Source organism: Rhipicephalus sanguineus, chromosome 2 (assembly GCF_013339695.2).
Source record: "Rhipicephalus sanguineus isolate Rsan-2018 chromosome 2, BIME_Rsan_1.4, whole genome shotgun sequence".
NCBI classification, from domain to species: Eukaryota; Metazoa; Arthropoda; class Arachnida; order Ixodida; family Ixodidae; genus Rhipicephalus; species Rhipicephalus sanguineus.
In genome coordinates, this window is record NC_051177.1 from 26825876 (window position 1) to 26852995 (window position 27120).

The following is a 27120-nucleotide window of genomic DNA, read 5'->3' on the forward strand; positions in this document are numbered from 1 at the left end:
CGGCACCGTTCAATCTGATTGTTTTGCCACTGTGCACGCAAGCATACTGTGCACGAGATTGCCGATGCAGTCGCATTCATACATAGAGACTCAGCGTTGCTGACTCGTGAAAAATTAACCAGGTAAATGTAATTTTCATTTCTATGTCGAAATAATAGAAATCTTGCCACACACACACACACACACACACACACACACACACACACACACACACACACACACACACACACACACACACACACACACACACACGTGTGTGTGTGTGTATTTGTTTGTGTGTACAATAACTATGTAGTCAAAGATAGAGGAGTAGCTCTCCCCAGAAACGGCCCAAACATCTCCTATTAACCATATAGACAAAATAACAGTTCTATACAGAGGCAGAAATTACCCTCAGCCTAGCAAGATTTCGCTTATTTCCACATATACGTGAAAATTACGTTTGTCTGGTTATCTTGTCATGAGTCAGCAGCACTGAACGTCTGTGTATGACCTTTCTAAGCCTCACCAACGACATTGTCTCTGTATGACGCTACTGAACGTCACCAACGGCATTGCGGAGGCTTCCGGAGCCTGGCTGCGTGCCATGTATAGCGTTTGGTGCTCGCTCGCGCAAAGCCAGTACTTTAATGCGGAATATATATTAGTTTTGTTTTATTAACGCGTTTCGGTTGCAATACCGCTCATCTCCAAGGTCACTTAAACTAGAAAGAAATCACGAGAAATTGGTGGATTACGGCGACCAAAAATATTTCGCGAACCATGGGTTTTCTAGCCAAATAAATACTTCGTATTTAAAGAAAGTTAAGAAAAGTCGACGTCAGAGCTTGCTTGTGCCATGGCCAGAGGCTGTGCCTTTCACTGTGCAGCTGTAAGTACACAGGTCATGCAGCAACGTGTGCAAAGTGTCATTCAATATAACATATGCATATACAGAAACAAGGAGAAAGATAGACAAACAGCCCTACATAGAAGTTCGGCCATGAGTTCGACCTCCGGCTGAAGAAAGTAAAATCAGAGTCCTTCTGGTAAAATTCACGGCCAGATTTTCGATAAAGCTGTTTTTCAACGAAGGCTATAGACTACTGGGCAGTGCTGTGCTGTTGATGATGCTTTTTTGTTACCTCGTTCATCTAGGCCATTTTTTTTAAACTTCCATTTCACGACAGCTTTACGTATTACAACAAGTGTGCGTGTGCTTATGCGGTGTGCAGGCATGTACGGTATCATGCGCAAGCTTGTTGTAAACGCCATGACGTTTAGAACAACCTTGCTTTAACAATGAAGCCTAGGATCTGCGTTTTTCAGCTGAGCTAAGAAACAAGAGCCAGTAGGAGTGACTAACACTGACCTGACTTAATTTTACTAGTAGGAATGCAGTATGCTAAAAGGATGAGAGAGTACTACGATGCTCGATAAAGCAAGTAACAAGCAATAATTCATGCAAAGTTTGCTGGCAGATATTTTTTATATACACACGCTACTTAAGCTACTTGACGAAAGCCAGCAAAAGAACGGGGCACGAGAAAGAGGCAGACACAAACACCGCTGGAACTAACAACTGTGGCTTTATTGAAGAAAAACATTCAACCAAGAAACGTCACAACGCATGGGCAGCACGTCTGTATCACCTACAACGTCACCCGGTGAAAGAGATTACACAATCATCTTTCCTGCCATTGTTGCAACACACTAAATTCCTTGTCAATGAGGCAAATTGACGGTGTGCTTATACATCTAACTCCGCTCTTCCTAATGTAGTATGCCTCCATAATTTCCCGTTCTTCTCTGCCCTTTCCTCTTCCCAGATAAGTGACATTACTGAAAAGCGGGTGGCAGCCGCATTCCCGGCAGTGACGTGCAAGATTAGCCCCATCATTTGAACTCAAAGAAGCGTGATGCTCACGCAATCTAGTAATGCTCACGTCGGCCGGTTTGGCCGACGTATACCTTATCACAGGTCAAAGGAATGTTATACACAATACGCGTGGCACATTTCATGAAACAACGCTCGTGTTTCGCTGGCTTTCGTCAAGTATCATGAACCAACTGGCCCAGATCTCAACTCTTCTGCAACGTATTTCTTCTTCCCTGGGCATCTATCTACGTGTGTATTCTACTGAGGACCAAATGACGTTTTCTGTCAGTGCCATCGCCTTCGTCACTTGCCGCGCGCGAGAACTATCCGTTTGCCTTAAGGTGAGCTCTGCACCAAAGGAACTGGTGGCGTTTTTCGGTCTACTACAGCCGTCATCGTGTCATTGGAGGCGGATAGTGAAAATTTGGAAATCGGAGTGCTGGCGACAGGTGAGGCTTCTACATGACTTACTACGAGTTCCTTGCTTTGTGGGACGTGATGAACATTCCGGTGTTCAATGCCTCTTGGAGCATCGGCGCATGGCCGGCCAAGCCACTGAGGTATTTTGGAACCACTTGAGGAAACACCTACCGAAGAAGGGAAGATCCGAGGCTTTTAGTTGCTCGGTCACTTACCTTAAAGGTGTTTCAATTCCGGGAGAGATTCATGAGCTTCTACAGAATGGGCTCAAGTTCACTATGACCCCTAGTGTCACCATGCCTGCACTTTTGGCCACGGTTCACAGGGTGTCTGAAAAAGCGGGCAAGGACGATAAACAGCGTTGCTTGTCCGAAGGAGTGGATGTGCTTTCAAAAGTTAGCCGTAGCCAGCTCGGACATAGGAATCGTCGACTCAATCGTGTTGTCGACTACTTCGATGAAAAGGACTTGACTCTGATCTAGGCGGACAAAGAGGGCGGTTTTCTTGTTCTCTCGACGAGCAAATTCGGAGAAAAAGCACTGAATGTCGTTGCCAAGAATTTCCTGCTCACAAAACAAAAACCTTCAAAATTGAAGACAGTGGCACTGAAGCTTTTGAAGGATAAAAAGTTGGACAGGTTATCTCAAGCTGTGAAGAACTGTAAAAGGAATTCTCTTCAGGTGTTTTTCTCTGCAAAAACTCACAAGCCCGAGTGTCCTTTCAGAGCCATCGTAACAAAGGCAGACCAGAGGATGTGCAGAGGAGAACCAGAGGAGACCCAGAGGACCAGAGTAGAACAGAGGATGTGCAGCAGGATGTCCTGGCAAAAGCTGGTGGGTCAATTCTTGCAGAAACACCTGAAAAACCTCCCAGTCCATGACCCGTACGGTGTCGACGGCGCGAACGACGTCGTGCAGGTGCTCGACGAGTGAATTCCAGGAGCTGATTTTGCCTTTTCAATCAACGTTGAAGATTTATTCTACAGCATTCCACATGACGAACTGCTTTTGGCGGTACGCGATCTAATAGAACTTTCGGGGCCGGTCGCCTTCCAGAATGACTGTGGTGTTCCTGTTGATGCCTTTTTAGAATTGTTGACGATGTATCTGTCATCCACGGTTGTAGAGTTTAAGGGGTCGATGTTCCTGCAAAAAAGGGGTATTTGCATAGGGTCAAGCGTTGATCCTGTGTTGTGCAATATATTTTTAGCTAGTTTTGACAACTCGCTTCGGCGCTTGATAGATCATGAACGTGTCTGGCCGTATCTTGAGATACGTCGATGATTTTCCGATTGTTTTAAAAGTGTCTTCATCTGACTCCTTACCTTGGGTTGTACACCAGGTCGTGGAAGCCTTTGAGGCTTCTTCTGACGCTCTTAGCTTCGCCCATGAACTTCCATGCAACCGGTCCATCAGATTTTTAGAGCTTCAATTAAGCTTCCATGGTGATCACCATCTTTGTTGGTGTTTTATGCCTAGGATTAAGAAGGCTCTTTTGCCGTTTGGGTCAGCACATTCAAAGATCGTTAAAAGAGGCATTATTTCAAACTGTTTTTTAAATGTTCTGAAAAAAAAGTTGCCCTCACGTTTTGAAGACCAGCTTAGACAACCAGTTCGAGAGGCTGGAAGCTGCTGGTTAGCCCAAGGATCTGCTGTACGTGGTGGCAGAATCTGTACTACAAAAGGTTAAGAGGCCGCAAGATAGCACTGGTCTGCCAGCACAACGCAATCGGGAGAAACCACTTGAAATCCTACCTTACGTACATAAGATTTCTCATAATATGAAAAATGTTGCCGCGCGACAGGGCGTAAATATTGTTCTTTCAGCTCCTTGCAAGCTTGCTAGCCTATGCTCACGTGTGGCTCGTGGAAAGACTAGCAATCCGGTGTGCACTATGAAACACGATCGTTGTTTCACGAAATGGGCCACACGTGTTGTGTATAACATTCCGTTGACCTGTGATAAGGTATACATCGGCCAAACTGGCCGATGTGTTAATACTAGATTGCGGGAGCATCACGCTTCTTTGAGTTCAAATGATGGGGCTAATCTTACACGTCACTGTCAGGAATATGGTCGCCACCCGCTTTTCAGTAATGTCACTTATTTGGGAAGAGGAAAGGGCAAAGAAGAACGGGAAGTTATGGAGGCATACTACATTAGGAAAAGCGGAGATAGATGTATAAGCACACCGTCAATTTGCCTCATTGACAAGGAATTTAGTGCGTTGCAACAATGGCAGGAAAGATGGCAGGAAAGATGATTGTGTAATCTTTCACCGGGTGACGTTGTAGGTGATACAGACGTTCTGCACATGCGTTGTGAGGTTTTTTGGTTGCATGTTTTTCTTCAATAAAGTCACAGTTAGTTCTAGCGGTGTTTGTGTCTGCCTCTTTCTCGTGTTCCGTTCTTCTGCTGGCTTTCGTGAAGTATCATGAACCAACTGGCCCAGATCTCAACTCTTCTGCTACTTACGCTGTTATCAAACATTTTCTCACGAGACACGACGTAGGACTATGATAGCACAGTATGCACAGGTGAGATGTAGTAGTGAGATGAAATCCCGGTCATTCCTGATCCTAGTCATGTTATTAGCGAATAAAACCGGATTTAACGTAAACCTGAGTGCTAAACCAAAATTTAAGGCCCACAGGGTTTCGTTTTACGCCGCTTTAAGGCTAACATAAATAAAAGGACGGTAAACGGTGCAAAATTTTTGACGGTACACTCGACGAAGCGACGACCACAGCGGCGTGGTCGTTCCTTCTTCCATAGGCGTGCGCACAGGAGGGGGGAGATGGTAGCGGGGGCGGCCGCCACCCCTAATCATTTAAGGGGGGCGCCAAGTATGCTCCGAACCTTTCCTCAGTCGGATCTGTCCCGTCACTGTTTAATGTTCACTGATATGGCCACGCATGTTTTTTGACAATGACTGGCACCGAGGACCCCTGATGTTGCATTGCAAGAACTGTTTGCTTCCGATTTTTCTCAATTTTCCAATATTTACCTTTGGAATGCCGGGAACCAAAGGTAGGTCGTTGTCAGAAGCAAGCAATTGCTTCATTTTTATTTTTGCGCCCGTTGCGACTCGACCAGGGCTCGACCAATTGCAAAGGGGAGGAGGGCACTGCGGTCAAAACTTGGACCTACCCAAATGGGGAGCCCTGCGCACGCCTACGCCTTATTTTTGTGTTCCGTCAAGAATTTTGTGCTGGTTCTCCTCCTCTTACAACCTCGAACCAACTGACCCAAGCATCAACAGAAAGTTGCAGAAATAAGGGTATACGCACCATTATTTGCTCACAGATAGCGAAAGCTCCCATGAAAAAAAGCAATTACAGGGAATAATGGACCTATCGCAACGCATCCGGGGCATGGTTCACCGAGAAACCGCTACGCGAAACTGATAACTTAGCGGGAAGAACAGAAGAAGAAGAAAAAAGAAACCTTCCAACGAACGCCCCAGCTGCGCAAAGAATCGAGTTGAGCAACGTGCAGTACCTGTAGGCGATTGTTTTCAGCAGGATGTGCCGCCGATATTGTGTTCATCGAAAAGCGGAGGCCCCCGCGCGAACGTGAACCACGTTGCATGACTATCTCTATCCCCTCAATATTGCCTTCAACGCGCGCCATCAATGAAACATGGGTCACCGCTCTTCACAAGTACGAGTACACGTGCGCATTGTTTACAGTGAAAACCATGGAACACACTGCGCGTATAGTATACGCCGTTTTCATTTTAGAATGTAAACCACTGAGCGAGGAGGAGGAGGAGGAAGAAACGTTTATTGAGGAAAAACGCCAGGTGTGCGCGGAAAGCGCAGCACCAAGCTGTGCTTTCCAGCGAAAGCTGGAAGAGCGGCATTTCTAGAGCCCGTTATAAACTCTCTTGGGGCTACTAATACAAGTACACTAGCAATGTACCCACCACTCCGCGAATCATAATTTTCGTGAAGTTGGGAAGCACCCACTACGCCATTATTCGTCATTCTGCGGAGAACCGTGGTACCATCTGTAAGGCATTATGTGTACTTTGCTGATGCGACGGCTGCTGCTGATGAAGAATCATGACTGAGCCCTTTGTAATGGTTTGGAAGCTTTAAACGACCCACTAGTTACTTAATTCGTATTGTGTGACGCCCGGTCGTTATTTCATTCTCCCGCCACGCTATAAACACACATTAACGTGTGTGAGAGAGAGAGGGAGAGAACTTTACTGAGAACCTGAGGAAACGGATCATGGAGGGCTTATGGGCTTCCTCGGCAACCAACAGAAGTGCACTTGCGAGAAACCCACTACGCTATAAATCATCATAATTTTTGTGAAGTAGGGAAGCAGCCACTATGCCATTTTTCATCATTCTGCGGACAACCATGGTACCCGCTAAACACCTGTAACGCAGTATGTGCACTTTGTTGATGCTGTGCCTTATGACGATCAAGAATTATGGCAGAGCCCTTTGTAATGGGTCAGAAGCATTCAACAACCCTCTCGTTGCGCAATTCGCATTGTGTGACGCCTGGTTACAGAATTCCCGTTGCGTGACGCCTGGCAGTTATTTTACTCTCCTACCACGCTACATTACATATGTTAATGCGGTTCCTTCCCGACATGAAGCCTTTATAGGGTCCAAGCAGTTTCAAGCACCGGCATGGCTCTAGGGTAGAATACTGGTCTCCCAAGCAGAAGGCCCAGGTTCGAATCCCGTTCCATCCTGGATATTTATGTATTTATTTATTATTTCGTGCGATAGCGGTTACGGACACCGGCGGCTGCGGCGGCGGAAAACTACGGCGCCAAAAACGGCCGTTCTTGTGATCTCATGACAGTTTTCGCAGTAAAAGGATAACGGGGCAAGCTTGTACCCTATACTTGGGAGGTTTCCTCATTCCAAGAACCCTCTGGCCCTCACTGTCTCCTTGGCCCTGGCCACGAGGCGTCGTTGTTGTTCCAGGTACGCAGAGACGAGCTTGGCCTCCCGCGTTTCACTCAAAGCTTGTCATATTAAGAAATTGGCTACGCGATGACCCGAAGTAGGAGGAATCTCGGGTTTCACAAATGAGAGAAAGAAACACGGGAGAGACCATGGTCTGCGAACCGTGCGGGAAAGCACTTACAGCTGAATGACTGCATAAAAAAAAAACATAGTAGGTGTATCCTTCCATCGAGTAAGACCCAACGGCACTGATGAGAGAAAGAAAGATAAAGTTGAATGACGCATACGAAAGACATTAGATGTCTTTAGTGATGCTGATGGTACCCGCACCGTATTGGATAAATCATTTTTCGATGGTACACTGTATAAATCATGCACGAACTCGTGTTCCCAGGCTCAAAGTGGAGCCGGAGGAGCAGGCTAAGGGCAAGAAAGTACATGCTCGTGTTCTTCAAGAGTGCTTTGCTGAACTTTTCGACGGAAAGGAGGCAAATTGCGTGGCTTCAACATTTTATGAGGACAGGTTTGTTAAGACCTGGTTGCTTTTGGATGTGAATTTATTGATGGAAATTCACATTTTCACTGCGGAACATAAATTAAGCAGTTCTTTGTCCCCCGCAACAGCATCATTATTCACACCACTATCGTTCACGTGGTTGTGATAGCAAGACTGCGCCGAACTTGTGCCCAATCAAAACACAAATACAAGCGATTCTGCGCCACCGATCAGAACAGTTCGGCTGTCGATAATTGATCATCGGTGGAACGCGTCGTCTTTATATCAACCTCAATCGCTGGTGCTCGCGTAGCAATAAACAATTGATTCTGCGCGCAATAACAGAATCTCATCGTGTATTCTGATCCTAAACCGCATATCAAAACAAAGCAATAAACACGCGTGCCAGTAATATCGCTTTTAATATTAACCATGGGGACCGAGCTATAACATGGTCTGCACAGGGCTGAAAGGCTTTTTCCTTCCAAAGTAAGATACAACGGCACAGTGGGATTGGATAAATAACTGTAGGTCCTATACGAAGGCACTGGAATATGGTAAGGGGTGACGAGAGCGTCATGACTGGACTACGCGAGGTACTACATCGATTTACTGGGAGAGGTTTGGTTAATGGGGTTTAACGTCCCAAAGCGACTCAGGCTGTGGGAGAGTCCGTAGTGGAGGTCTCCGGATAATTTTGACCACCTGGGAGTCTTTAACGTGCAGTAACACCGCACAGTACACAGATCTTTAGCATTTCGCTTCCATCGAAAGGCGACCACCGCGGCCGGAATCGAACCCGCGTCTTTCGAGTCAGCAGCCGAACACCTTAAAACCACATGGCCACCATAGCGGCGTTACTGGCAGAGGGAGAGACATAGGAGGAGGATGGGGATGTTAGGGCAGGCAGTATTGGCGACGCTCCGGCAAAGTGGATAAGACAGCAGGGTGAAAGATCCGAGTGATTACCATACATACACCTTTATCTAAACATCTTATTGAAGTCCGATTGCAGGGCAAAGCCGATAAATCGGTCACTCCAGGCACACCGTCCTGATGATCGTCTCGCAGACGGTGTAAGGGTCCGCGTTGCCGCCGGGCCTCCGGTCCTCGAGGTAACCCTTTCCAGCGTCCACGACGATGCGTGGTATGCGTACGCTGACTTCCTTGGAGCACTCGTCGGCGGTGAACTGGTTGAGAGGCGTAGTCACCATGCCCGATCCGACCCGCAGTTTGTTTCGCTTGACCCTGGCAGTGTCATATTTGGCCAAATCGGCGTCGGCGTTGTGCTTGAGCTTCTCGACAGCGGCTCTGATGGCACTGTACACGGAGAAGAGGCGAGAACTTAATTTAAGGGACACTGAGAAGATATTTTCAACTTCCCCTGCTTTTTTTTTCTGCGTTATACAACGGTCCGGGACCTCAGTATCACAAAAAGAAAAGAAAAAAAAAACATTGCCAAGTGTCAAAGCACCTTACATAATTTAATATAACAGCTTTTCTACAACCAGTCATGATTGTGGACGCAGATCATCGAGTGCTGCAAGGTTATATAGGGCCCCCAGAGATTAAAAATGCGCGTAATTGATAAAAAGGCTATCCCAGCTTAACATATGCCGCTGTTTTGTTTTTTTATACATTTTGACGGACGCACTATTTGCGATTCAGTAGAATCAGCAAGTACATAAATAAATAATTTACCTAACTCCTTGAGTTTCACTTGAATGATATGTCATTTATGTAATAAAATTGAAGAAGATCATATGCTTGATCGAGCCCACTTTATTTCACTGTTTTTTAAAGCACTTATAAAGTTTCATGCTCAACATGCTAAATAGCTCGCAGAGGCGGGAGTTCCTCAGAAAAGACGTACCTCCCTTTCCGTTTCCTGTGACTGATTCCGCATAGCACATTACTCTAGAAGCCGGTCGGAGTTGGTAGGAGTGCTCGTGCTCTCGGCTGTCAAGAACTCACAGGGTCCCTTATGCATTCCCCTAGGACGACTCGAAGGCGAAAGCCATCTTCTTCTTCTTTTCTTCTCAGTCGATGTATTGATCCTTCCCCGCCCCCCTCCGAAAGCCTTCTGCACCTAACGTGGTTCTGCACTGCCTCCAGGATCGGAGGCACTGCAAGCTTTCTTCACGTCACCTGGTTTTGCACTGCCTCGGTGATCGGCCCACCTTTGACCAAGTGACGATGTCATGCGATGACGCCATCATGTGGCGTCACTATATGTGGCATCGTGATGAAGTCGCAATACTTGGCAATTTGTGACATGATGATGACTTCATATGACGGACGTTATCACGTGATGATGATTTTTGCATCACTCGTGTTGACGCTGACGCCGCGGGATGCCGACGGTCAATTTTCGCGTTTCATGTGGCATTCGCCTAAAACTAAGGCTTTTGCCTTAAAACAACACTGCGTTCTCTCGTTCAGGCAGTGCGCTGCGTCACGTTGGAAGCTCGGCTTTCTATCGAGCGTCCGTCCTCCTATAGTGTGGTGAGCATTAACTGAGATAATAAACACCTCAGAATGCAAGCTTCAACTCAATCGTTGGTATCCTAGAAAATAATTGTCCCCAAGTTTCTAACGTAAACACTTACCATAATCCCAGGGATAAAAAAAAAATTCCGACATGACCCACGTAACGACAAGTGCCAACGTTAATGTGATTAGAATTGAATACATGTAGCAACACGCCATATTCCCACCTGGGGCGTAGCCTGAATTTTTTTTTTCTGTGTATGTTCTGTTATCAGTACAAATGTTTAGGGCGTTGTGACAGTGCTATTGTGTAAAGGAGCAATACGCGGTGGTACTTGGTCGCTCTTTCAGTGCCGCAAAGCACGGCGCTCGCGCCTGTCCGCTGTCTTCCCTCACTCTCGGTACTTTCGTTTCATCGACATGCGCTAAAATGCCTCAAGTCGATTACAATCGCCACGCCCAATAGCAGGTCTTATTTAATGATATCAGGAAGTACAACGATATTTTGAGAGCTGGTAAAAATTTCGAGATTATCATTTCTATTTCAGGTTATTGCGAAAACACAGCTCTTCGGCTATTTTTCACCACCTCCTTAAGTAGACCAGGGCGCTCTCAATACATGCAGCCGGACGATAGGTACGCATTCGAAACTCCATCTATGGAGGACCCAATAAAAGTTTATCCAATCTAATCCAATGGTGAAAGGCTCACCTTATGCCGCCGGGGCTGCGCATCGACCTGGTGCTGAAGTTAGTGTGCATGGCAGAACCTAGCCAGTCTCCCGGGGGATAAGGCATCGGGTCCAGGCTGACTAGCACGCCGAAGTCTTCGGCAACTCGGTCCAGTATGTAGCGCGACATCCAGAGGTGGTCGGCGGCATCGACGCCTTCCAAGGGACCCACCTGGTATTCCCACTGCGCAGAGATGGCCGCGTGCTTCTATTCGTTTGCATCCAAATCAGGAATGCAACAGCTGCGCCAATTGCGCCAATTTGATACAATTCCTTATTTTTGCGCCAAGCTGAGCCAGAACCGTGAAATTTGTTAAAATTGCGCCACGTTGCGCCAAAACGCCCGACCAGCTTAAAAGTTTCTCAAGTTGCTGCAAATTTGAGCGAGAAATGGAGGCCGCGTTTGTCATCTGCAGTGTGGGCATCGTCATCCAATACAGACGCGCAGACCCTAACCCTAACCCCGCCGCGAAAGAAAAGAAAAAGGTCAGTTTCACCGCAAGGACGAAGCAATGAATGCGATAGCAACAAATTGTAATGTTATACGAAGTGAGGCTGGCAGCAAACTCTTTTGTATCCGATCTCGCGTACAGGTCGTTTCACATGACACAAGACAGAGCGATTTTCAGGCTGCGAATTCGCTCGCAGCGAAAAAAGCAGTCGATCGCTCTCGTCGCAGCGGTCAGCGGCGAGCGACCAACATGTTGGAAATTTTTCACTCTTTACGCAGTGGAAGAGCGATTTTTCAGTCGAGACCCGCCGAAATTGCGCCGACCTGGCCTAGCCGTCGAAACTGCGCCAGCGAGTTTGCTTTGGTTATGGCCGTTGTTGTGTATTCTCAAGTGAAGTTAGATTGGAAAGTGTTTTTAAATGACAAGACACGCGTGCTCCTCGCTACCGGTGATCAAAAGTTAAGAACATCATAACGCACATATTGTTACATTACACTCGAAAATTCAGCAGAGTCTGCCACAAACAATGGCAGCAAGCAACTTTGCGCGCCGCGCCAGTCGCAGAGCAAAAATCGCACACCATCACGGCCGCTGGATAAAAAGCGCTTTTTATCCAGCGGCCGTGACACCATTCGCAGTCCATGTGAAACGAAACCGCTATTAACGGCGGTTGCCAAAAGAGCCATTAGAACGAACCGCGCGATTTTCTTCGCTGCAATCGCGGCATGTGAAACAGCCTTGACTCTACAAAACGTTGGTGTAAGAGAATACGGCCGCTCCAGGGAAAGATGCTCTTTCTGCACAGTGTCTTCGCATTGAGAGCGCAGCACGTAGCAGGATATACGAACCGCCCGCTGATGGCTGCCGAGATAGCGCGCGCGCCAGCGATCGCGACCGCGCCCTTAGAATCAAAGTTCAAAGTTGCTGTTCGAGCGACAGCCCCCCCCCCCCGCCCCCCTCTTGCGTCTTTTCATGCTCGTTCAAGACGGGCGGGGCGTTTCCTCTATGCTTCGATGGCAGGCTTCCCGAGCCGAGTGGTGTTATCGCATGCGCCCTCCGAGCGACTGAGATGGGCTGGCTCGTTTGATATCTGCTTCAGCCGCGTTTCGTCGCCCGCACTCGCGCGCTTTTACCCACGGTAGAACATACTATGCACAGGGATATGTTATCAATTTGAATTTTATACAGGAAATGACGGCAAAAACTCGTCGAGAGTACCCATATAGTTGCTATCGCAATAGGAGAGGACAGTAGTTCTCAAATTTCCTGATGCTTGTTTTATTTCGTGCAGAACGCTTTTTAAGCCACTTTTGCCGCAGTAGACTGGTGTCCTGCGGAAAAGCATGCTGAGATTTAGAAGGGGCTATTAGTACTAGCTGTCAGCGACACAGCACATTTTATTCCTTAATTACTCATTCGCGTACGCGCCTTGTAATTACGGGTACTAGTATGATCGCTGACGCCTAAAAAATTATTGGCACTCATTTGGAGCTGCTGTGTATGGCGTTTCTGCGGCCTTGAGAAACAAAAGACAAAAGCGTATGCCAGTTTTCTTTTTTCGCTACCCCCACTTGCTCCTGCTTTACGAATCTCCCAAATTTCCAGGTTGCTAGGTTCGCAGGTCCACATTAGCATTTCCAGTGCCTGTCGAATTATTTGACAGGTCCTGCAAATGCTAATGTGGACTTAGTCGTTGTTCGCACCGTGGGGTGGCTCAACACAACGCTTTTATTGAAATAGCGGTGTTCACGTGCACTGTGCACGAATTAGGTGATGGTGAATGGTTTTTACATATTTTTGTTTTCTAAGAGTAAGCCTTCTTTGTTATACTGCTCCAAATTAGGGATTTCGGGCTAAAAAATTTAGGTTTTTTTTTTCGTAAGCTGCTCCAAATTTCAATTTTTGGGCCCCAAAAGCAACATTTTGCTGCTCCAAAAATTGCTCCAAATCCTATTTCGGCTGTTGCACCCCTGAAGGTGACCGATACGACACATAGTAAATTAATATTGTAACTGAGGAAATAGAGAGCGTAACAAGAATAAAATGAGCAAAGTTGGGTAGACGAGCGTGCGCTTTGCTGGTCCGTGCGCAAGAAGTAAAATAAATGGCGGAATAGCAAGAAGTTAGCATATTATATGGCTAGCATACTTCAAGAAGCGCAGTAGTGCACGATTATCTGCAGTAGCACATTTCATGAAAATGGGTTGCAGACAGATTCCTGAGGACTCACTGGCGTAGCCGGGGGGAGGAGGGGGAGGGTTAACTTGCCTCCCTCCCCCCGCGTGCATTCCTTGATATTCTTCAATATCAAAGAATACATTCTAGACAACATTGAAAACCAAAATCTATACGCTAGGAATGCTTCTGTATTTCAGGAAGTGGAACAAGTTGAACAAACAGGAGAAAGTGCCTCAGAGAGGCTGGCCAATGTTTCGATAGGGGGATCTGTCTTGGTCAAAGGCGCCTTGTCATTTTTGGCGTGTTAGGGGGTTAGTGTTGACGTCATGTCCAGCGGCGGTGCGTGTCTCGAAAGGAAAAAAAAAATTATAAAGCAGATGGGTATAACCCTTGCCCCATTTCAAGCAAATTTGCAACGGCGCTGAGGAAGCTCATCTTGGAGATAAGGGGAGTTGAAAAAGGAAGAAAAAAAGACGAAAAAAAGATAAAAAAATGAAGAGGGAACGGGGGAGCAGTACAGCAAAGCGAGAGCCGCCAAAGGCACGACGAAGAAAAGAGCGGAGCATGAAAGAAACTTGGAAAACCGGCACAGGGGCGCCGAGTCCAACCACCGCAAAAGCTGCAGAGGATGGTGGCGTCTCCCTATTTCCAAGAAATCGCCTCTGAATGGGAAGCACCAGGGGAAGGCAATTACAAAAGGGACGAAACGGGCGGCGTACTTTTAAAAGTCCAGATGTCGACTGTAAGTGATACTGGGAGGGGTGTTTGAAAAACACGTGTTTAATGGGTAAAGTACTTTACCCATTACTACGTTAGTGTAGAATAAGTACGTCACTCTTCCTGGATACATATTATGTGAAACTAACACCGCACGAACTACGCAAGAGCTTAATATGCAAACCTAGATCATGCACGAACTACGGTGACCAACGATTAACTTCACGAATACCAGACATCCTAAACCAGCACCCAACCATAGTACATTGACTGGAAGATGGAACTTCATCTAGATTATTTAAAAAATAACGAGAGAACTCCTAGCTGAAAAAAGCGATGCCTTTCTTGATTTATAACATCTTTGAATTGTTGATGTCTTGTATTTTTACAGATTATTTACTGCTGGTTTGTGATTGTTTAGTACATTGCTGTCTAGTACATATCTTATTCAGTAGATACTGCCTTTGTTTTATTGAAATAAAAATAAATGAAGGAGTTGTCACCATTGCTTGGAGGCGGCTACCCCTTTCCACTTGGTTGTTAGGATATAAAAATTAGAAAACAAAAATAATATATGCAGTAAAACACCACTTGAACGTACGTCAATTAAACGAACACTTACGAACCTTTCTTAAATCCCCCGTGGAAGCGCCATTGGACCCGATGCTAACGCGTTTCAGCTTAAAGAAATTAGTGGAGGCGCATTTCAGTTCTAAGAACATATTTTTTACACCATCCAATGTCTCTCACGTCATATTGATCAGAAATTGTCTGAAAGACTGGATACAGACAGCGCTTCGCGTTTTGAGGACTATGTCACCTGCCACTATCGCATTGAGACATGCGCCACTCTGTCTACAGAAGAAACTGTAGCGAGCTGCCTACCTCGGGAAGAAGAGGAGGAGGAACAAGTAACTCTAGTAGAGAAAGCCCCAAGAATTTTAGCTGAAGAAGCGGTGATGTGCTTGGAAAATGTGAAGTCCTTCACTAGCCATCAGAGTGTTGTGTCGGAGGTTTACGAGAGCTTGGACACAGTGACTCAATTCATGGCCACTGCAGTCCTGAGTGAACAAGGGCAGCAAAATATTACTACATTTTTCAAAACATGATAAATAAGCAAAAATTCACATTCGAATAAGAAGTATTGCAAATAAAAAGTTCAAATTTAATTCAGCAGCTGATGTTTTCTTTAGCTCCTGGTGACAAGTTGCAACATAGCTATTTCAATTCAGCGAACTTTCACTTTAACGACCTTTTTCCTGGGGTCCCTTGAAGTTCGTTCAAGTAAAGTTTCACTGCATATACATATATACAGTCCTACATTTGGCAAGTCCAAAGTTCTCGTTTGAACAGAGAACACATACAATCGCATTGCACACTTTCAATGCAGTCCGCTTAATATTCATCGCAAATATTGCAAAGTATCTTCAAAAAAAAACGTTCAAGCACTTTCACTACTTTGCGATTTATCCGAGATGGCCGTGGGCCTAATATTTTCGCCAACGAGAGCGTTCGCTCCGAGGCCAGCGTGTGGAGTTCCTGTTTGAGTCGGTGTCTATGTGTGCCGTGCTTGGGACAGTCGAGCAATAGATGATGCACATCCTCGTCGTCGCGGCCACACGAACATTTTGACGATGGCGCACGCTGAATCCGGAATAAAAGGTCTTTTGTGTAAGCCGTTCCAAGTGTTAGGCGATGCATGAGTGCGTCGATACGTCGTGGGAGCTGAGGGTCTAATTGGCACTCAAGATTAGGGTCAACAGCGTACACGATCAATTCCTTTGTTCTGTCTGATAACAAGGTAGACAAACATAATCCACGTTTTACTCTTGCGGTGTATGTGCGGTGTATGTCGCGGTGTATGCGGTGTATGTCGCATTGTGATATAGGAATGAGGCGGCTTTGTGTATAATGATGAGCGGCTTTTGCCAACTCATCTACCATTTCATTTCCCTCGATTCCGCAGTGACTCGGAACCCACTGAAATACCACGTGATGTTCCGACTTTGCAGCTACTGAAAGCACTTTTAAGATGGCATATACAATCTGTATTTCCTGAAATGGCATTTTCCACACATGCAAGAGCCACCAGGGAATCCGTGATTACGACCCACCTTCTTGGCGTCGTTGATAGTTTAATAAAGTTGATGACTAGCAAAATGGCTACAAGCTCCGATGTTGAAGAGGGAAGATGCCCCAGCCGACACGTTTGCGCTACAATTTCGCTTTAGAACTCTTTTCTGATTTCACCTGTGGAGCATAAGTATGCCCTAGTCAAGACGTTCTTTTTCTATTAATTTGACTATAAGCACGCATTTTTTAGTATTCGTCGCCACTCTAATTAGAGCTCTGTGTATATTTTTGCGCACTCTACTCGCAGTTCTGTTTGATCTTGCAACCCGTGCAGAATAATAACGTACTATTATGTTCTTTGCTAATAGTGCTTGCTGGTGCGTTCCTTCTGCTTTGCCGCCAGGGTGGCACGACCCAGTCAGGCAATTACTCAGCCTTTAGTCGTGTCCCCCAAGGCAATTTTGTAACAATTTTGCCTTTACTAAACCAAACCAAACCAAATCAAACCTCCGAATTTTTTTTTCAATTTGGCATTGTATATATACACGCACACATACAAACGCACGCAAGAACATACATAGAGTATGGTTGAACTCCCCTTCTCCCCCCAAAAAATTGCTGGCTACTCTACTGCCTCACGTAACGATTCAAGATGACGTTAGGACAACAGGTTCGACAACAGCGTATTTTACGAGGCATCATCTCGGGTGTTGCCAACATCCGACAAGTAATACTGGCCGTTGCTCTTGGGAGGTGCATGGAATGTCGCCGTATACGAGTTGCAACATGTTGCCCGTGGTCAACGCGGCGCCAACACTGCACGGTGGCAGCGACATAGAAAATAAACGGTGACTGTTTCAACTACTGGTATTTCCAAAAAAGCAATCTGACGTTTGCCGGTGTAGCCGTGTAGGCCTGCGGCCCCTTTAACCATGGTCACTGTGTTGAAATTCGTATTAAGCGCTACAATACATGCTCTGGTGTTGTTACACTGGAGAAACAGGGTGAGCTTACGATAGCCTTCCGTTTGTTAGAAATCTCATCGTTCAACAGGAAAATAAGTTCTTACCTGCGACAGGATGCCCTCGCAGTTTGTGCCGGCCATCTTGACCCCGGCGTAAGTGCACGCCTTGTAGTGAGCATCCGATATGTGCCTCCCGGAAGTGGCATCAGCCCCGACGCCGTAGCAGTAGGGACCTGAATGATAAGACATGCATAGAGTGTTAGTGAGTGGGATTAAACGAGTGAATAAATAACACAGACGCAGGTATAACGGTCGAATCTTGCGCTTCGTCCGAGCAGTTGCATTTAACTTATAGTCCGAATTTCCCAATATAACGAGCACCCTACTTAAGATGTTTTATTTAGTTTGTCTTCAAGAAGAATGGGACGTCGTTGTCGTCTGTGCCCTATACAGTGATCAATGTTTAAAGAATGGTGGCTACGTCATTACCGGTGTCTGCAGTACAGCAGCACATTGACAACAAGGTTGATTTCTATCAAGGGCGCGGTAACCTGCACTGAGCTGCGGATAACCTAGACGAAGACAAATTCGCACTTTTTATTGCGCAACTATATGGACACTTTCGATGGGTTCTTGCCGTAGCGACCACGTTCCCTATAAAGTCCAAATCAATAATATCGCCCTTGCATCATATTTCCTACGCACTAGTAAAAGCGCGCGAGCGCTGGCGAAGAACGTGGCTGAAGCAGAGATGAAACAAGCCGGCCATCTCCGTCGCACGGAGGGCGCATGCGACATCATCATCCCGCGTGCGAGGCCTGCCGTCGATTGCTCTCAAGCAGGGACGAAGCTGCGCTCCTCATCGCTTCGCGTAAAACCGCTTCTCCCCATGGAGCGGCTGTTTTTTTCTTACACCAGCGCTTTTTACAGTCACGCGAAGTCGGATCGAAAAAAAGTTGATCGCAAGCTTGCACTAAGCCGCGCAAAGCTCATAAACAGCGAAGCTGATCGGTGTCAAGCTCATTTATTGCTGTAACGAGATTTACCCTGGCTTTATCTAGGCAGAACTTGGCTGTAACGAGGTTGAACTTGAGTTCAAACGACTTTCCGGGTAAGCATGGGTCTTTTACGCAGTGCACATTCATACTACCACCCGGTACGAGCCTAGGAGGAGAATCTTTACATTCGCATTCGTTCGGGTTCTGATAGCCGCGTATGTACGGCTCGCCCGTCTTGACCTGTACGATCTTCCGCGACAGCACACGACTTGTCCTTCGTCATCAACTACGTCGGGTACACCGATATGAAGGACCACGATACGACTACACTTGGTTTGTACGGATCGGTTACAATGACGGGCATAAGCTTACCAAACGCATTGGGACATGCTTCCACGTCTTCGGGAGGCGGTTTCATGTCGAGCAAGGGGTGAACGTCGTTAGAGACCATCGCTTAAATCTTGCCAAACGGCTCCTCCTTTAGTTCAACGACCCGAACGCGTATCATCGCCGAAGGTGAATCGCGCATTATCGAATCCGGCTCTCATCGCCACATACGCAATCGAAGCAGTAGTAGTGCAACTGAAGAGCGAGCTACTGTAAATTAATTTACGCTAGCAATCATCATAGTCTTCAAGTTCTTCACTTACGGTACACATGGGCAACTCCAAGGGCATGACATCACCGTTAAAGACCTCGACCAATTCCTCTTGTTCTTATTCTCGCTGCTCTTGCTCTTCTCACTGCTATTGCTGTGCTTGCGGTGACTTCTTGGCGAGTAGTTCCTCGACCAATGGGGAATGGGGTTCAGCCTTCTCAGCCGAGTCGCCAGTGGCTCATTGCCAAATACAAATTCTGCTGTCGTATCTCGGAACAGGCGGAGGTACCCAAGCTGGATTCACGGACACCAAGGCATTGTGGTCACTGCGGTACACGGCGAGTGGTTTGCACAGTTCTCTCATGGAGGCGTCGGTGCGAAGCTAATGGACGGACGCCACTACCTCCACATTGCGCCGGGGGAAAACATGCTGCCGATCTTGCTCCTCTTTGATAGCAACGCCGAGGAGCTTTCGTTTCCCCGGCGCAGTGGCACATACCCGTTAAGATGATGACAGTTTTCTGCGATCGACTCACAAGGAACGATTTGCTAAACAGCTTCGCTGTTAAAAAGTAAGCTGCTAGCCTTACTTCGTATAACATCACAATTTGTTGCTATCGAATACATTGCTTCGCCCTTGCGGCGCAACTGTATTTTTTTAACTACGGAGCTATTTAAGCTGAGCATTAGCCCCTGACGCATCAAGGGAAATGATCATCATCATGAACCGGCACTCGCTCTCTTCGTTCTTTTCTGCTTCGCTCCCTGAACACGTGCGCCGATTTCTCCGGCGTGGCCTGTAATAACTTTGATGGGTGAGAGAACAAGTACAGAGAGAGAGAGAGAGAAAGTGATAAAGTGAGAAACAGAAAAATTCTTGGCAAGAAAATTCCTTGGCGAGGCGGGATTCGAACCCGTGTACACACGATCCGAAGGCGAGCATCCTAACCTCTCGGCGATCCAAGCACGCTCGCCGAGCAAAGCATAGCCTTGTACGGTGTAGTATAGCAAGGAGTGGGAAAGGAAAGTGAGGGTCAGGAGACACGTGAGGGTGAGGAGGAAGGGTGAGAGTAAAGCCAAAAGTAAGGACATTATTTCGCAGATTATGCAAATAATTTCACAGCTCCTCTCCTTTCTTTCATAGAGGGACACCACTGCACTGTTTATTTAGGCGAAGTCGGATGCGACACTATAATGGGCTAGTTGGTATTTAAGTACATGATGTGCATAGGCGTGTGCAGGGTTCCCCATCAGGGGGGGGGGGGGCGAAGCTTCATCGCAGCGCCCCCCCCCCCCGCTCTTAGGTGACTTGGAAGGTCAAAGTATGGGGCAGATTTCGTGCCCCCCCCCCCCTCTTAGGTGAATAAAGGTGGGGGGGGGGGGGCGTCCATAACGGATGCGGCAGCTCCAGTGTCTACAAGGGCCGATGTGCGCACACTATCTACAAACACGTCTACTACGTTTGACGGGCTTTGCTGAGGGCTTTGGCAGTTCGATAGCGTCGCAGCCCTTGCCTCTTGGACTGCGACGACTAGTTTTCCTTGTCTCGTGCGACCGGACGAGGCCGTGTCTTTCTTGTCGGAAGTCGTCGAAGCCATTCTCAAAGAGTGCAACGTTGTTCACCGCAAAACTACTGCTTACCACCCGCAGACGAATGGGCTCACCGAACGCTTTAACCGCACGCTCGGCGACATGCTCTCGATGTACGTCGCCGCCGACCACACAAATTGGGATGCCATTCTGCCCTTCGTCACGTGCGCCTACAATACCGCCTCTCAGAGCACTACTGGTTTCTCACCATTTTTCTTATTGTATGGCAGGCACCCGTTGCACACAATCGACACCATCCTTCCCTTCAAGCCAGATAGATCTGAATGTGTGCCTACTTCGGACACAGCCAGGCTTGCTGAAGAATGTCGCGAGATTGCGAAGACCTTTACAACGCACGCACAAGAGCGGCAGATGAGCATTCGCGGTGGCACCACCACTTCTGAGTGCACGTTCCTCCCTGGAGCGCTCGTGTGGCTCTCGGTCCCGACCACTGCAACTGGCCTCTCTTCCAAACTACTGCCCAAATACGAAGGCCCCTACCGTGTCGTCGAACGCACATCCCCGGTCAACTACCTGATCGAACCCATCGAACCATCTTCGGGCATGCGCCGTCGAGGGCGCGACATTGTCAATGTGGAGCGCCTGAAGCCCTACCATGACCCGCTCATAGTGACAAGCTGCTAGGTCGCCAGGCGGTTCCCTTTTCCTACCCGGGGTAATTGTAGCGAAGCGTTCGCAGTCAGTAATGGGTCGTCCTCTCGAGCGCCTTCTAGTGGGTCGTCCTCTTCTCATAGAGCACGCCCCTCATGCTGAGAGTCGGCCCCGCCTTGTCTGTCGCTGTCGTGCATCGTCGCCGGGAGTCCGCTAATAAACGCATTTGCAATATAAAGATGTGAAGATATGAGGCGACTTACCCAGACGCTTTATTGTATGGTTAGCCTGTCTTGGCCAGTCCACTGGGTGTCCGTCCTTTTCAGTTACCACGTACTCTTGCTCGATACCGAACCAGGGCTGCTGGTCCTTTGCCTTGTTCATTGCGTTGAGGCAGATTCGGCGGGTATTAGTCTCTGAAACGGAAATAGAATGAAAGCGATAGCGCACTGGCAGAACTGCCGTAAAGCCCCTTCATCGCGTTTACTGTACGGAAGGGCTTTAGGCTGTTGCATCGTGTCGGTGTAGAACGATCCAGGTGTGAATGCTCCCAGTACAGAGTAGCATGTGAGCGGTTATATGCACGCCGGCAAACATGCCTGTTTTTCCAAGGAAGAGTATCTCTCTCTCTCTCTTTCATATTTAGGGAAAAACTCTCCGATGGGCCACGTACTCGAAATGGAAAAACCACACTATTCTGAGTCAGAAGAGATAATTTTCGAAGCTTTTTTGCGTATATGTGCTGTAAAGTGAATATTAAGAAACAAGGAGAAATGTTTGTCAGTCAGTAATGCATATATATGTATGTATTCTGCAAGTAACGGCTGCTTTTTCAAGTGGTCCAGTTGAATAATCGAAAGTCTGCGAGCTGCTCTTAGTAACGTTTAAACTTTCTGAGTGGTCGGGCTGCGGTGGTCATGGCGATCTGCCTTCACGAGATCTACTGAGCGGTAGCCTCCGCTGCAATGCTGGAGCACAAAGCGGGAAAGTATCGCGCAGGCTGCTCGCACCGCAGAGAACCTACCGTGCATTTCAGTGGGGCACGAAAGACAGTCTTCACTGCAGAAACCGGATATGCGTTATATAATTTAGTAATTACTGACGTCTGTGCCGAAGGAAAACTCCGCCTCACTTGTATATATTCGTCTGTGTGCTGCCGACAGTTACTCCTTTCTAAGTGAAGGTAAGATGATGATGATGATGATGATGATGATGATGCAAACTTTATTGGGGTCCAGAGAAGACGCAGGGGTCCCTACGTGGGACTAGCCGGGTGGAGTGAAGGTAAGAGGTTGGGGATTTCAAGATTTATTTATTCGAAGCGCATGTGATACATTGCATATGAGATATACAGATACAAACGCGCCGCTTGCACCCTTGGTTAAGTACTCCAATGCGTACAAAGGACGATGTCTTACTCATTGGTGTGCGGTCGTGCTGTAGTACTTCGCAGAGGACGAGCTTGTTGCGGCCCTTGAGAAACGGGTCCCTGAAGAGGGCGACCGGTGAAAGGTAGGCTTCGGACTTGGGGCCTGCGTCCGGCCACTGGTACGATGCAAGGGCACAAAATGTCCATTCCGGGCACTCTGCGATTGAATGAATCAGTTAACGAAGAAGGAAATGGATAACTGAGTGAGTGAGTGAGTGAGTGAGTGAGTGAGTGAGTGAGTGAGTGAGTGAGTGAGTGAGTGAGTGAGTGAGTGAGTGAGTGAGTGAGTGAGTGAGTGAGTGAGTGAGTGAGTGAGTGAGTGAGTGAGTGAGTGAGTGAGTGAGTGAGTGAGTGAGTGAGTGAGTGAGATCGCCAGCGAAATATCTTATTTTATTCATTTATTTATTATTAGTGATACATCAATTGCCCAAAGGCATTGTTGCAGAGGAGCGGGGGGCGTCCAAGAAAATGAAAACCTCTTAAACCGTGAGCGGTCTCCATAATTACGGAATTCGTCGCAGAATACAGTCGTAATCTACCGCCGAGAAGAAAGTTCGAGTCTGACTCGGCATGCCTATCCCAGAGCCCTTCCAACATCTGCTGGCGGCGTTTTAAGCTTGGGTGCTTGGCACTTGAGAATGTACAACCGCCGATGCGGCTTCTTCACTGATAACAGCGGCTTGTCCTTGACTTAGATCACCTCCACGTGTGCAGGATGTTTATGTGACTTTTTACTTGTCCACGAAAGGCTTTAGTAAAGGCTGTGGCGAGACTTTATACAGCGAGGAACGTTTCGGCGGCGATTCAGGAGGTGTGCGTCGTTCTAGTTTATTGATTCACGAAGTTTAAGTCTCCGAAGTTGTCATCACTGGCTATGACATAAGCAATAGTCGAGGGCTTCGGATGAATTTTGACCAGCTGGTATTCTTTCGAGATGATGATGAAATAAACTTTTAATTTGTCGAAAGAGTGTTCCCGAGAAAACGTACATTTGTATAATATTGTTTTCCAAAGCTGACGCTGTAATGTTCAGGAGTGACAGCCCTACATACACTCTTTGCAACAGCGTGTATATGTAGTATCGAGTTCGCTGTACGGGAATCTGTTTTTATGCACTTTGATGCGATTTTGTTGGTAACACGCGTGTTTTAGCCAGCTCGCACGCTTACAGCAGTTTAAGAAACACCGGAATACAGGAGAATTAGCCGTGCGCAGCATAAAACCCCTCTGGAGAGGCTTTAGAGCAGCAGCGTCAGTGGCGCCGCCTTGTGGCGGTGCGTTAAAGAAGTGTGCACAATCATGGACCCTGAGATAAGGCGTTGCTCACGGGTCATAGCAGGCCTCTAATTGCCTGAAGTTGGAGGCCATTATACAATGCCAGTTGTGTAATGAGCTAAGTTTAGATTAGCTAAGCTAAGCTAGTTAAAAGCTAGCTATAAGCTAATGGATACACAGTTGCATGAGTATGTACTTTGGCTGCCAGCAACATGATTGTTAATGTGTGATTGATCTTTTTTATCTACGGCCGCTCGATGAAAATACACAAGGTGTGTGTCGTTGCATCGAGTGGTCGTCCCTATTCTTTTGAGGAGAATAATCATGCAACTCAGTGACATTTCTAAAGCGCTGCGGTTCGTCGAAGCACCACAAGATCCTCCTGTACCTGAACTCCTGCTGCCGTCAGTCTCTGGCGTTACGGCGGCATTCTTTAAAACCAGGAACTTTCACGCATGTACTCAATGACTAGAAAAATGATTGATTATTTAAACTCTTACATCTGTTGCATGCAAATTCATATGGTTTTGCATATTTTGATACTGCGACAGAAAAAGAGCGTGAACATGAGCGATAACAGAGCTTACATTTCCGCCTGTTTGCGCGCTTCTTTTCTGCTTCTAGTATTTCGCATTGATCCACCAGTCCAGGGGCATGACCAGGTACTTTTTTTTCTGGGGAGGGGGAGAGGGTTCAGCTTTTTATGTATATTCGTGCGTGCGTTTGTATGTGTGCGTGTATATATCATCATCAGCAGCAGCAGCAACAGCAGCAGCAAGCCTGAGTACGCTCACCGCAGGGCAAAGGCCTCTCCCATGTTCCGCCAATCAGCCCCGTCATGTGCTTGCTGCTGCCACGTTATACCCGCAAGCTTCTTAATCCCATCTGCCCACGTAACCTCCTGTGCGCAGTCCAGTATGTCCAGTCTGCGCTCTGTGTTGTAGGGGCGAAGCTCCTTAAGGCGGCACCCGTTCGTCCCTCGTAGTCGTAGTCGTAGTCGTCGTAGTGCGTAACCAGTCTTACGCTTTGACCTCCAAGGTGGTGCCGGTGGGAGATTTTTCCTGTGCGTTGTTGAACAATAAAAAATTCGCAGCGTGCGCGTTAACTAAAAGCCGAATTCTTCTGTCTCTCATTCCCCATTAGCAGCCATTGGCATGTTCCACTAGGAAACGTTAGTAGAAGTAGAAGTGTAAGTGTTAGCTAAAAGCCGACTTCTTCTGCCTCTCATTCCCATTAGCAGCCATTGTTTACCTCCAAGGTAGTGCCTGGTGAGATTTCTCCTGTGCGTGATTAAACAATAAAAATTTTGTTCAAAACACCGTTGATTGATGAAATAAACCAACGAAAGACGCCAGATGTTTTCTAAAAGCAAAACGAAAGAACGCCACATGTTTCTAAAGCAAAACGAAAAGACGCCAGCTGCTTAACGAAAGACGCCAGATGTTTTCTAAAGCAATGGTTTTCTAAACAATGAAAATTCACAGCGTACATGTAAAATTAAAGTGAGCTGCAAGTCGTCATAACTCATCGAACCTTTAGTATAAACGCGCCCGATCTCACGTCGGTGATGATGTACTGGGCAGAATTCACGGAAGATTCACGGTTTACCGATGAACCTCCGCAGCTTCGCCCACTCATCATCATTCACTCCGTGGATATGCTGTGTTTTTTTTGGTGTATTCAGTCAGTTCTTGTACGTTAAAAAAGCGCGATTACAAAGGAAACAGACTACAAAGAAAAACGAACCCTTAAAAGTCACCTTCTTTCTTTCAAGTTGTGTTCTGGGTATCACTCCGCTTATTTTTCTAAATATACAATGAAAACAGACCCAAGAAAAAAAAAATAGATTTAGTGGAAACTCGACCAATCATATTGTAAATTAGTGCTGTAAAAATCTCGTAAGGAAAATTTTAAGTTGTGGTGTAGACTTTTCCGGTTTCAGCGGTAAAGTTCAGCGGGAAAAAATAGAAACACCATAAAAAATATATGTCTCTCCGACAGTCAGGACGGTTTGTATCGGGGTCTCGCTCTGCCTGCTGCACCTCTGTTTTGAAAGGACTACAGTTAAGCTAAGTGCAACCACTAGGTCCGGTAGGGAACAGAGGGATGGTCCGGCTGGCTATGTGACCGTTTTGGCTGGCACTGTAGTCGGTTACAGCCTAAGAATAAATGTAAGCTCTGCCCGCAGACTTCTCCTTTCCCATCCAGAGAAAATTTGCATACGTGCTCCTGCCAACTGCATTTTCTCACTTCCGTGACGTCAAGCACCTTTCGCGTATTTCAAGCAGGTGATTTTTTACATACAGAAACACGTTCGTGTCGCTGGTTTGTCGTCAAAAGAAAATAGAGCTTCAACTTTCTGGCAAATATAAGCGAAGATTCGGGCATCACTTCTCGGGGAAACGCTATAGTTTAAGTAGGGACTACGAACGTTTAATTATTGAATAAGCGTAGTATTTACATTAGCATGAAAAAGTACTTATAGTTACACCGGAAACCATGTAGCCCGACTATCTTGCACAAATGAATAGCAGGCGCGCGCAGTGGATCTGGGGCTGGAGCTCGTATTTATTCTTAGGTTTTGTCCGAATATATATAGTAGTATTATTTAGAGTAGCTCTTAAGCGTTTCTTTTATCATTTGTACACAAAGAGATACTGCACCTTCAGCGGATTTCGGCTCAAAGTCCAGAGTTCTGGTCTTGCACCGAGTTTTCTCCAAAGTTCCATCGACGAAGACGTATGTGCAGAATACAGCGTCGTCCGGCTGCTCCAGATCGAGGTATCGTTGTAGCACTGCCTCCCTGTCCACGGCCATGTCTGCGTCTCGCGTGTAGAAAGCACCGGCGACTGCCGACATAGGCTCCAAGGGGCCGACGTGCCTTCTTTGCGCAGCGACCAGCGCTATCGTCGCGCGATAACAGATTTCCTTAAGGAGACGTTAGAGAGTGATGAAGGCGAGGGCGCGACCCTGTACAAGCACTACATATTCCGTCACTTCCAAAGGCTAGCAAACTTGTGTTGAAATCGAAGCGCAGACATTTCGGTACTTGCATCTTAATTATGCTCCCGGCGCCCTGTGTCTATGCTGTCGTTCGAAAGTTCTTCGATTCGCCGCAAGGCACTGTAGTAATAACAGCCGCACTTGAGCAGCCGTTCATGGTTCAGGCTCTATGTAGCAGCATGTTTTGTTAAATTATTACTACGAATGCGCTTTGTATATGGAGAGTGTGATAATTCATCAACTATTCTTTTTTTTTCTTGTAAGCATACCTTCCTCGTAATACGCAATATTAGATATTTT

The 27120-nt window shown here is 47.0% G+C and overlaps 1 protein-coding gene across 2 annotated transcripts; it reads right to left on the reverse strand.

Moving 5' to 3' along the window:
- Positions 1–8652: 8652 nt before the first annotated feature.
- Positions 8653–26687, reverse strand: LOC119382587 (glutamine synthetase 2 cytoplasmic). 2 transcript variants are annotated; one of them, XM_037650348.2, is made up of 6 exons: positions 26481–26687; positions 22532–22699; positions 21377–21529; positions 17421–17548; positions 10913–11115; positions 8676–9031 (listed from the first exon to the last, which is right to left on the reverse strand). In XM_037650348.2, exons 1-6 carry the CDS (start codon positions 26674–26676, stop codon positions 8746–8748), a joined length of 1134 nt encoding a protein of 377 aa, XP_037506276.1. In that variant the 5' UTR covers positions 26677–26687; the 3' UTR covers positions 8676–8745. The 2 variants fall into 2 exon arrangements, with proteins under 2 accessions (XP_049268201.1, XP_037506276.1); XM_049412244.1 differs by lacking the exon at positions 22532–22699 and having other exon boundaries at positions 8653–9031.
- Between the last annotated feature and the right edge of the window lie 433 nt (positions 26688–27120).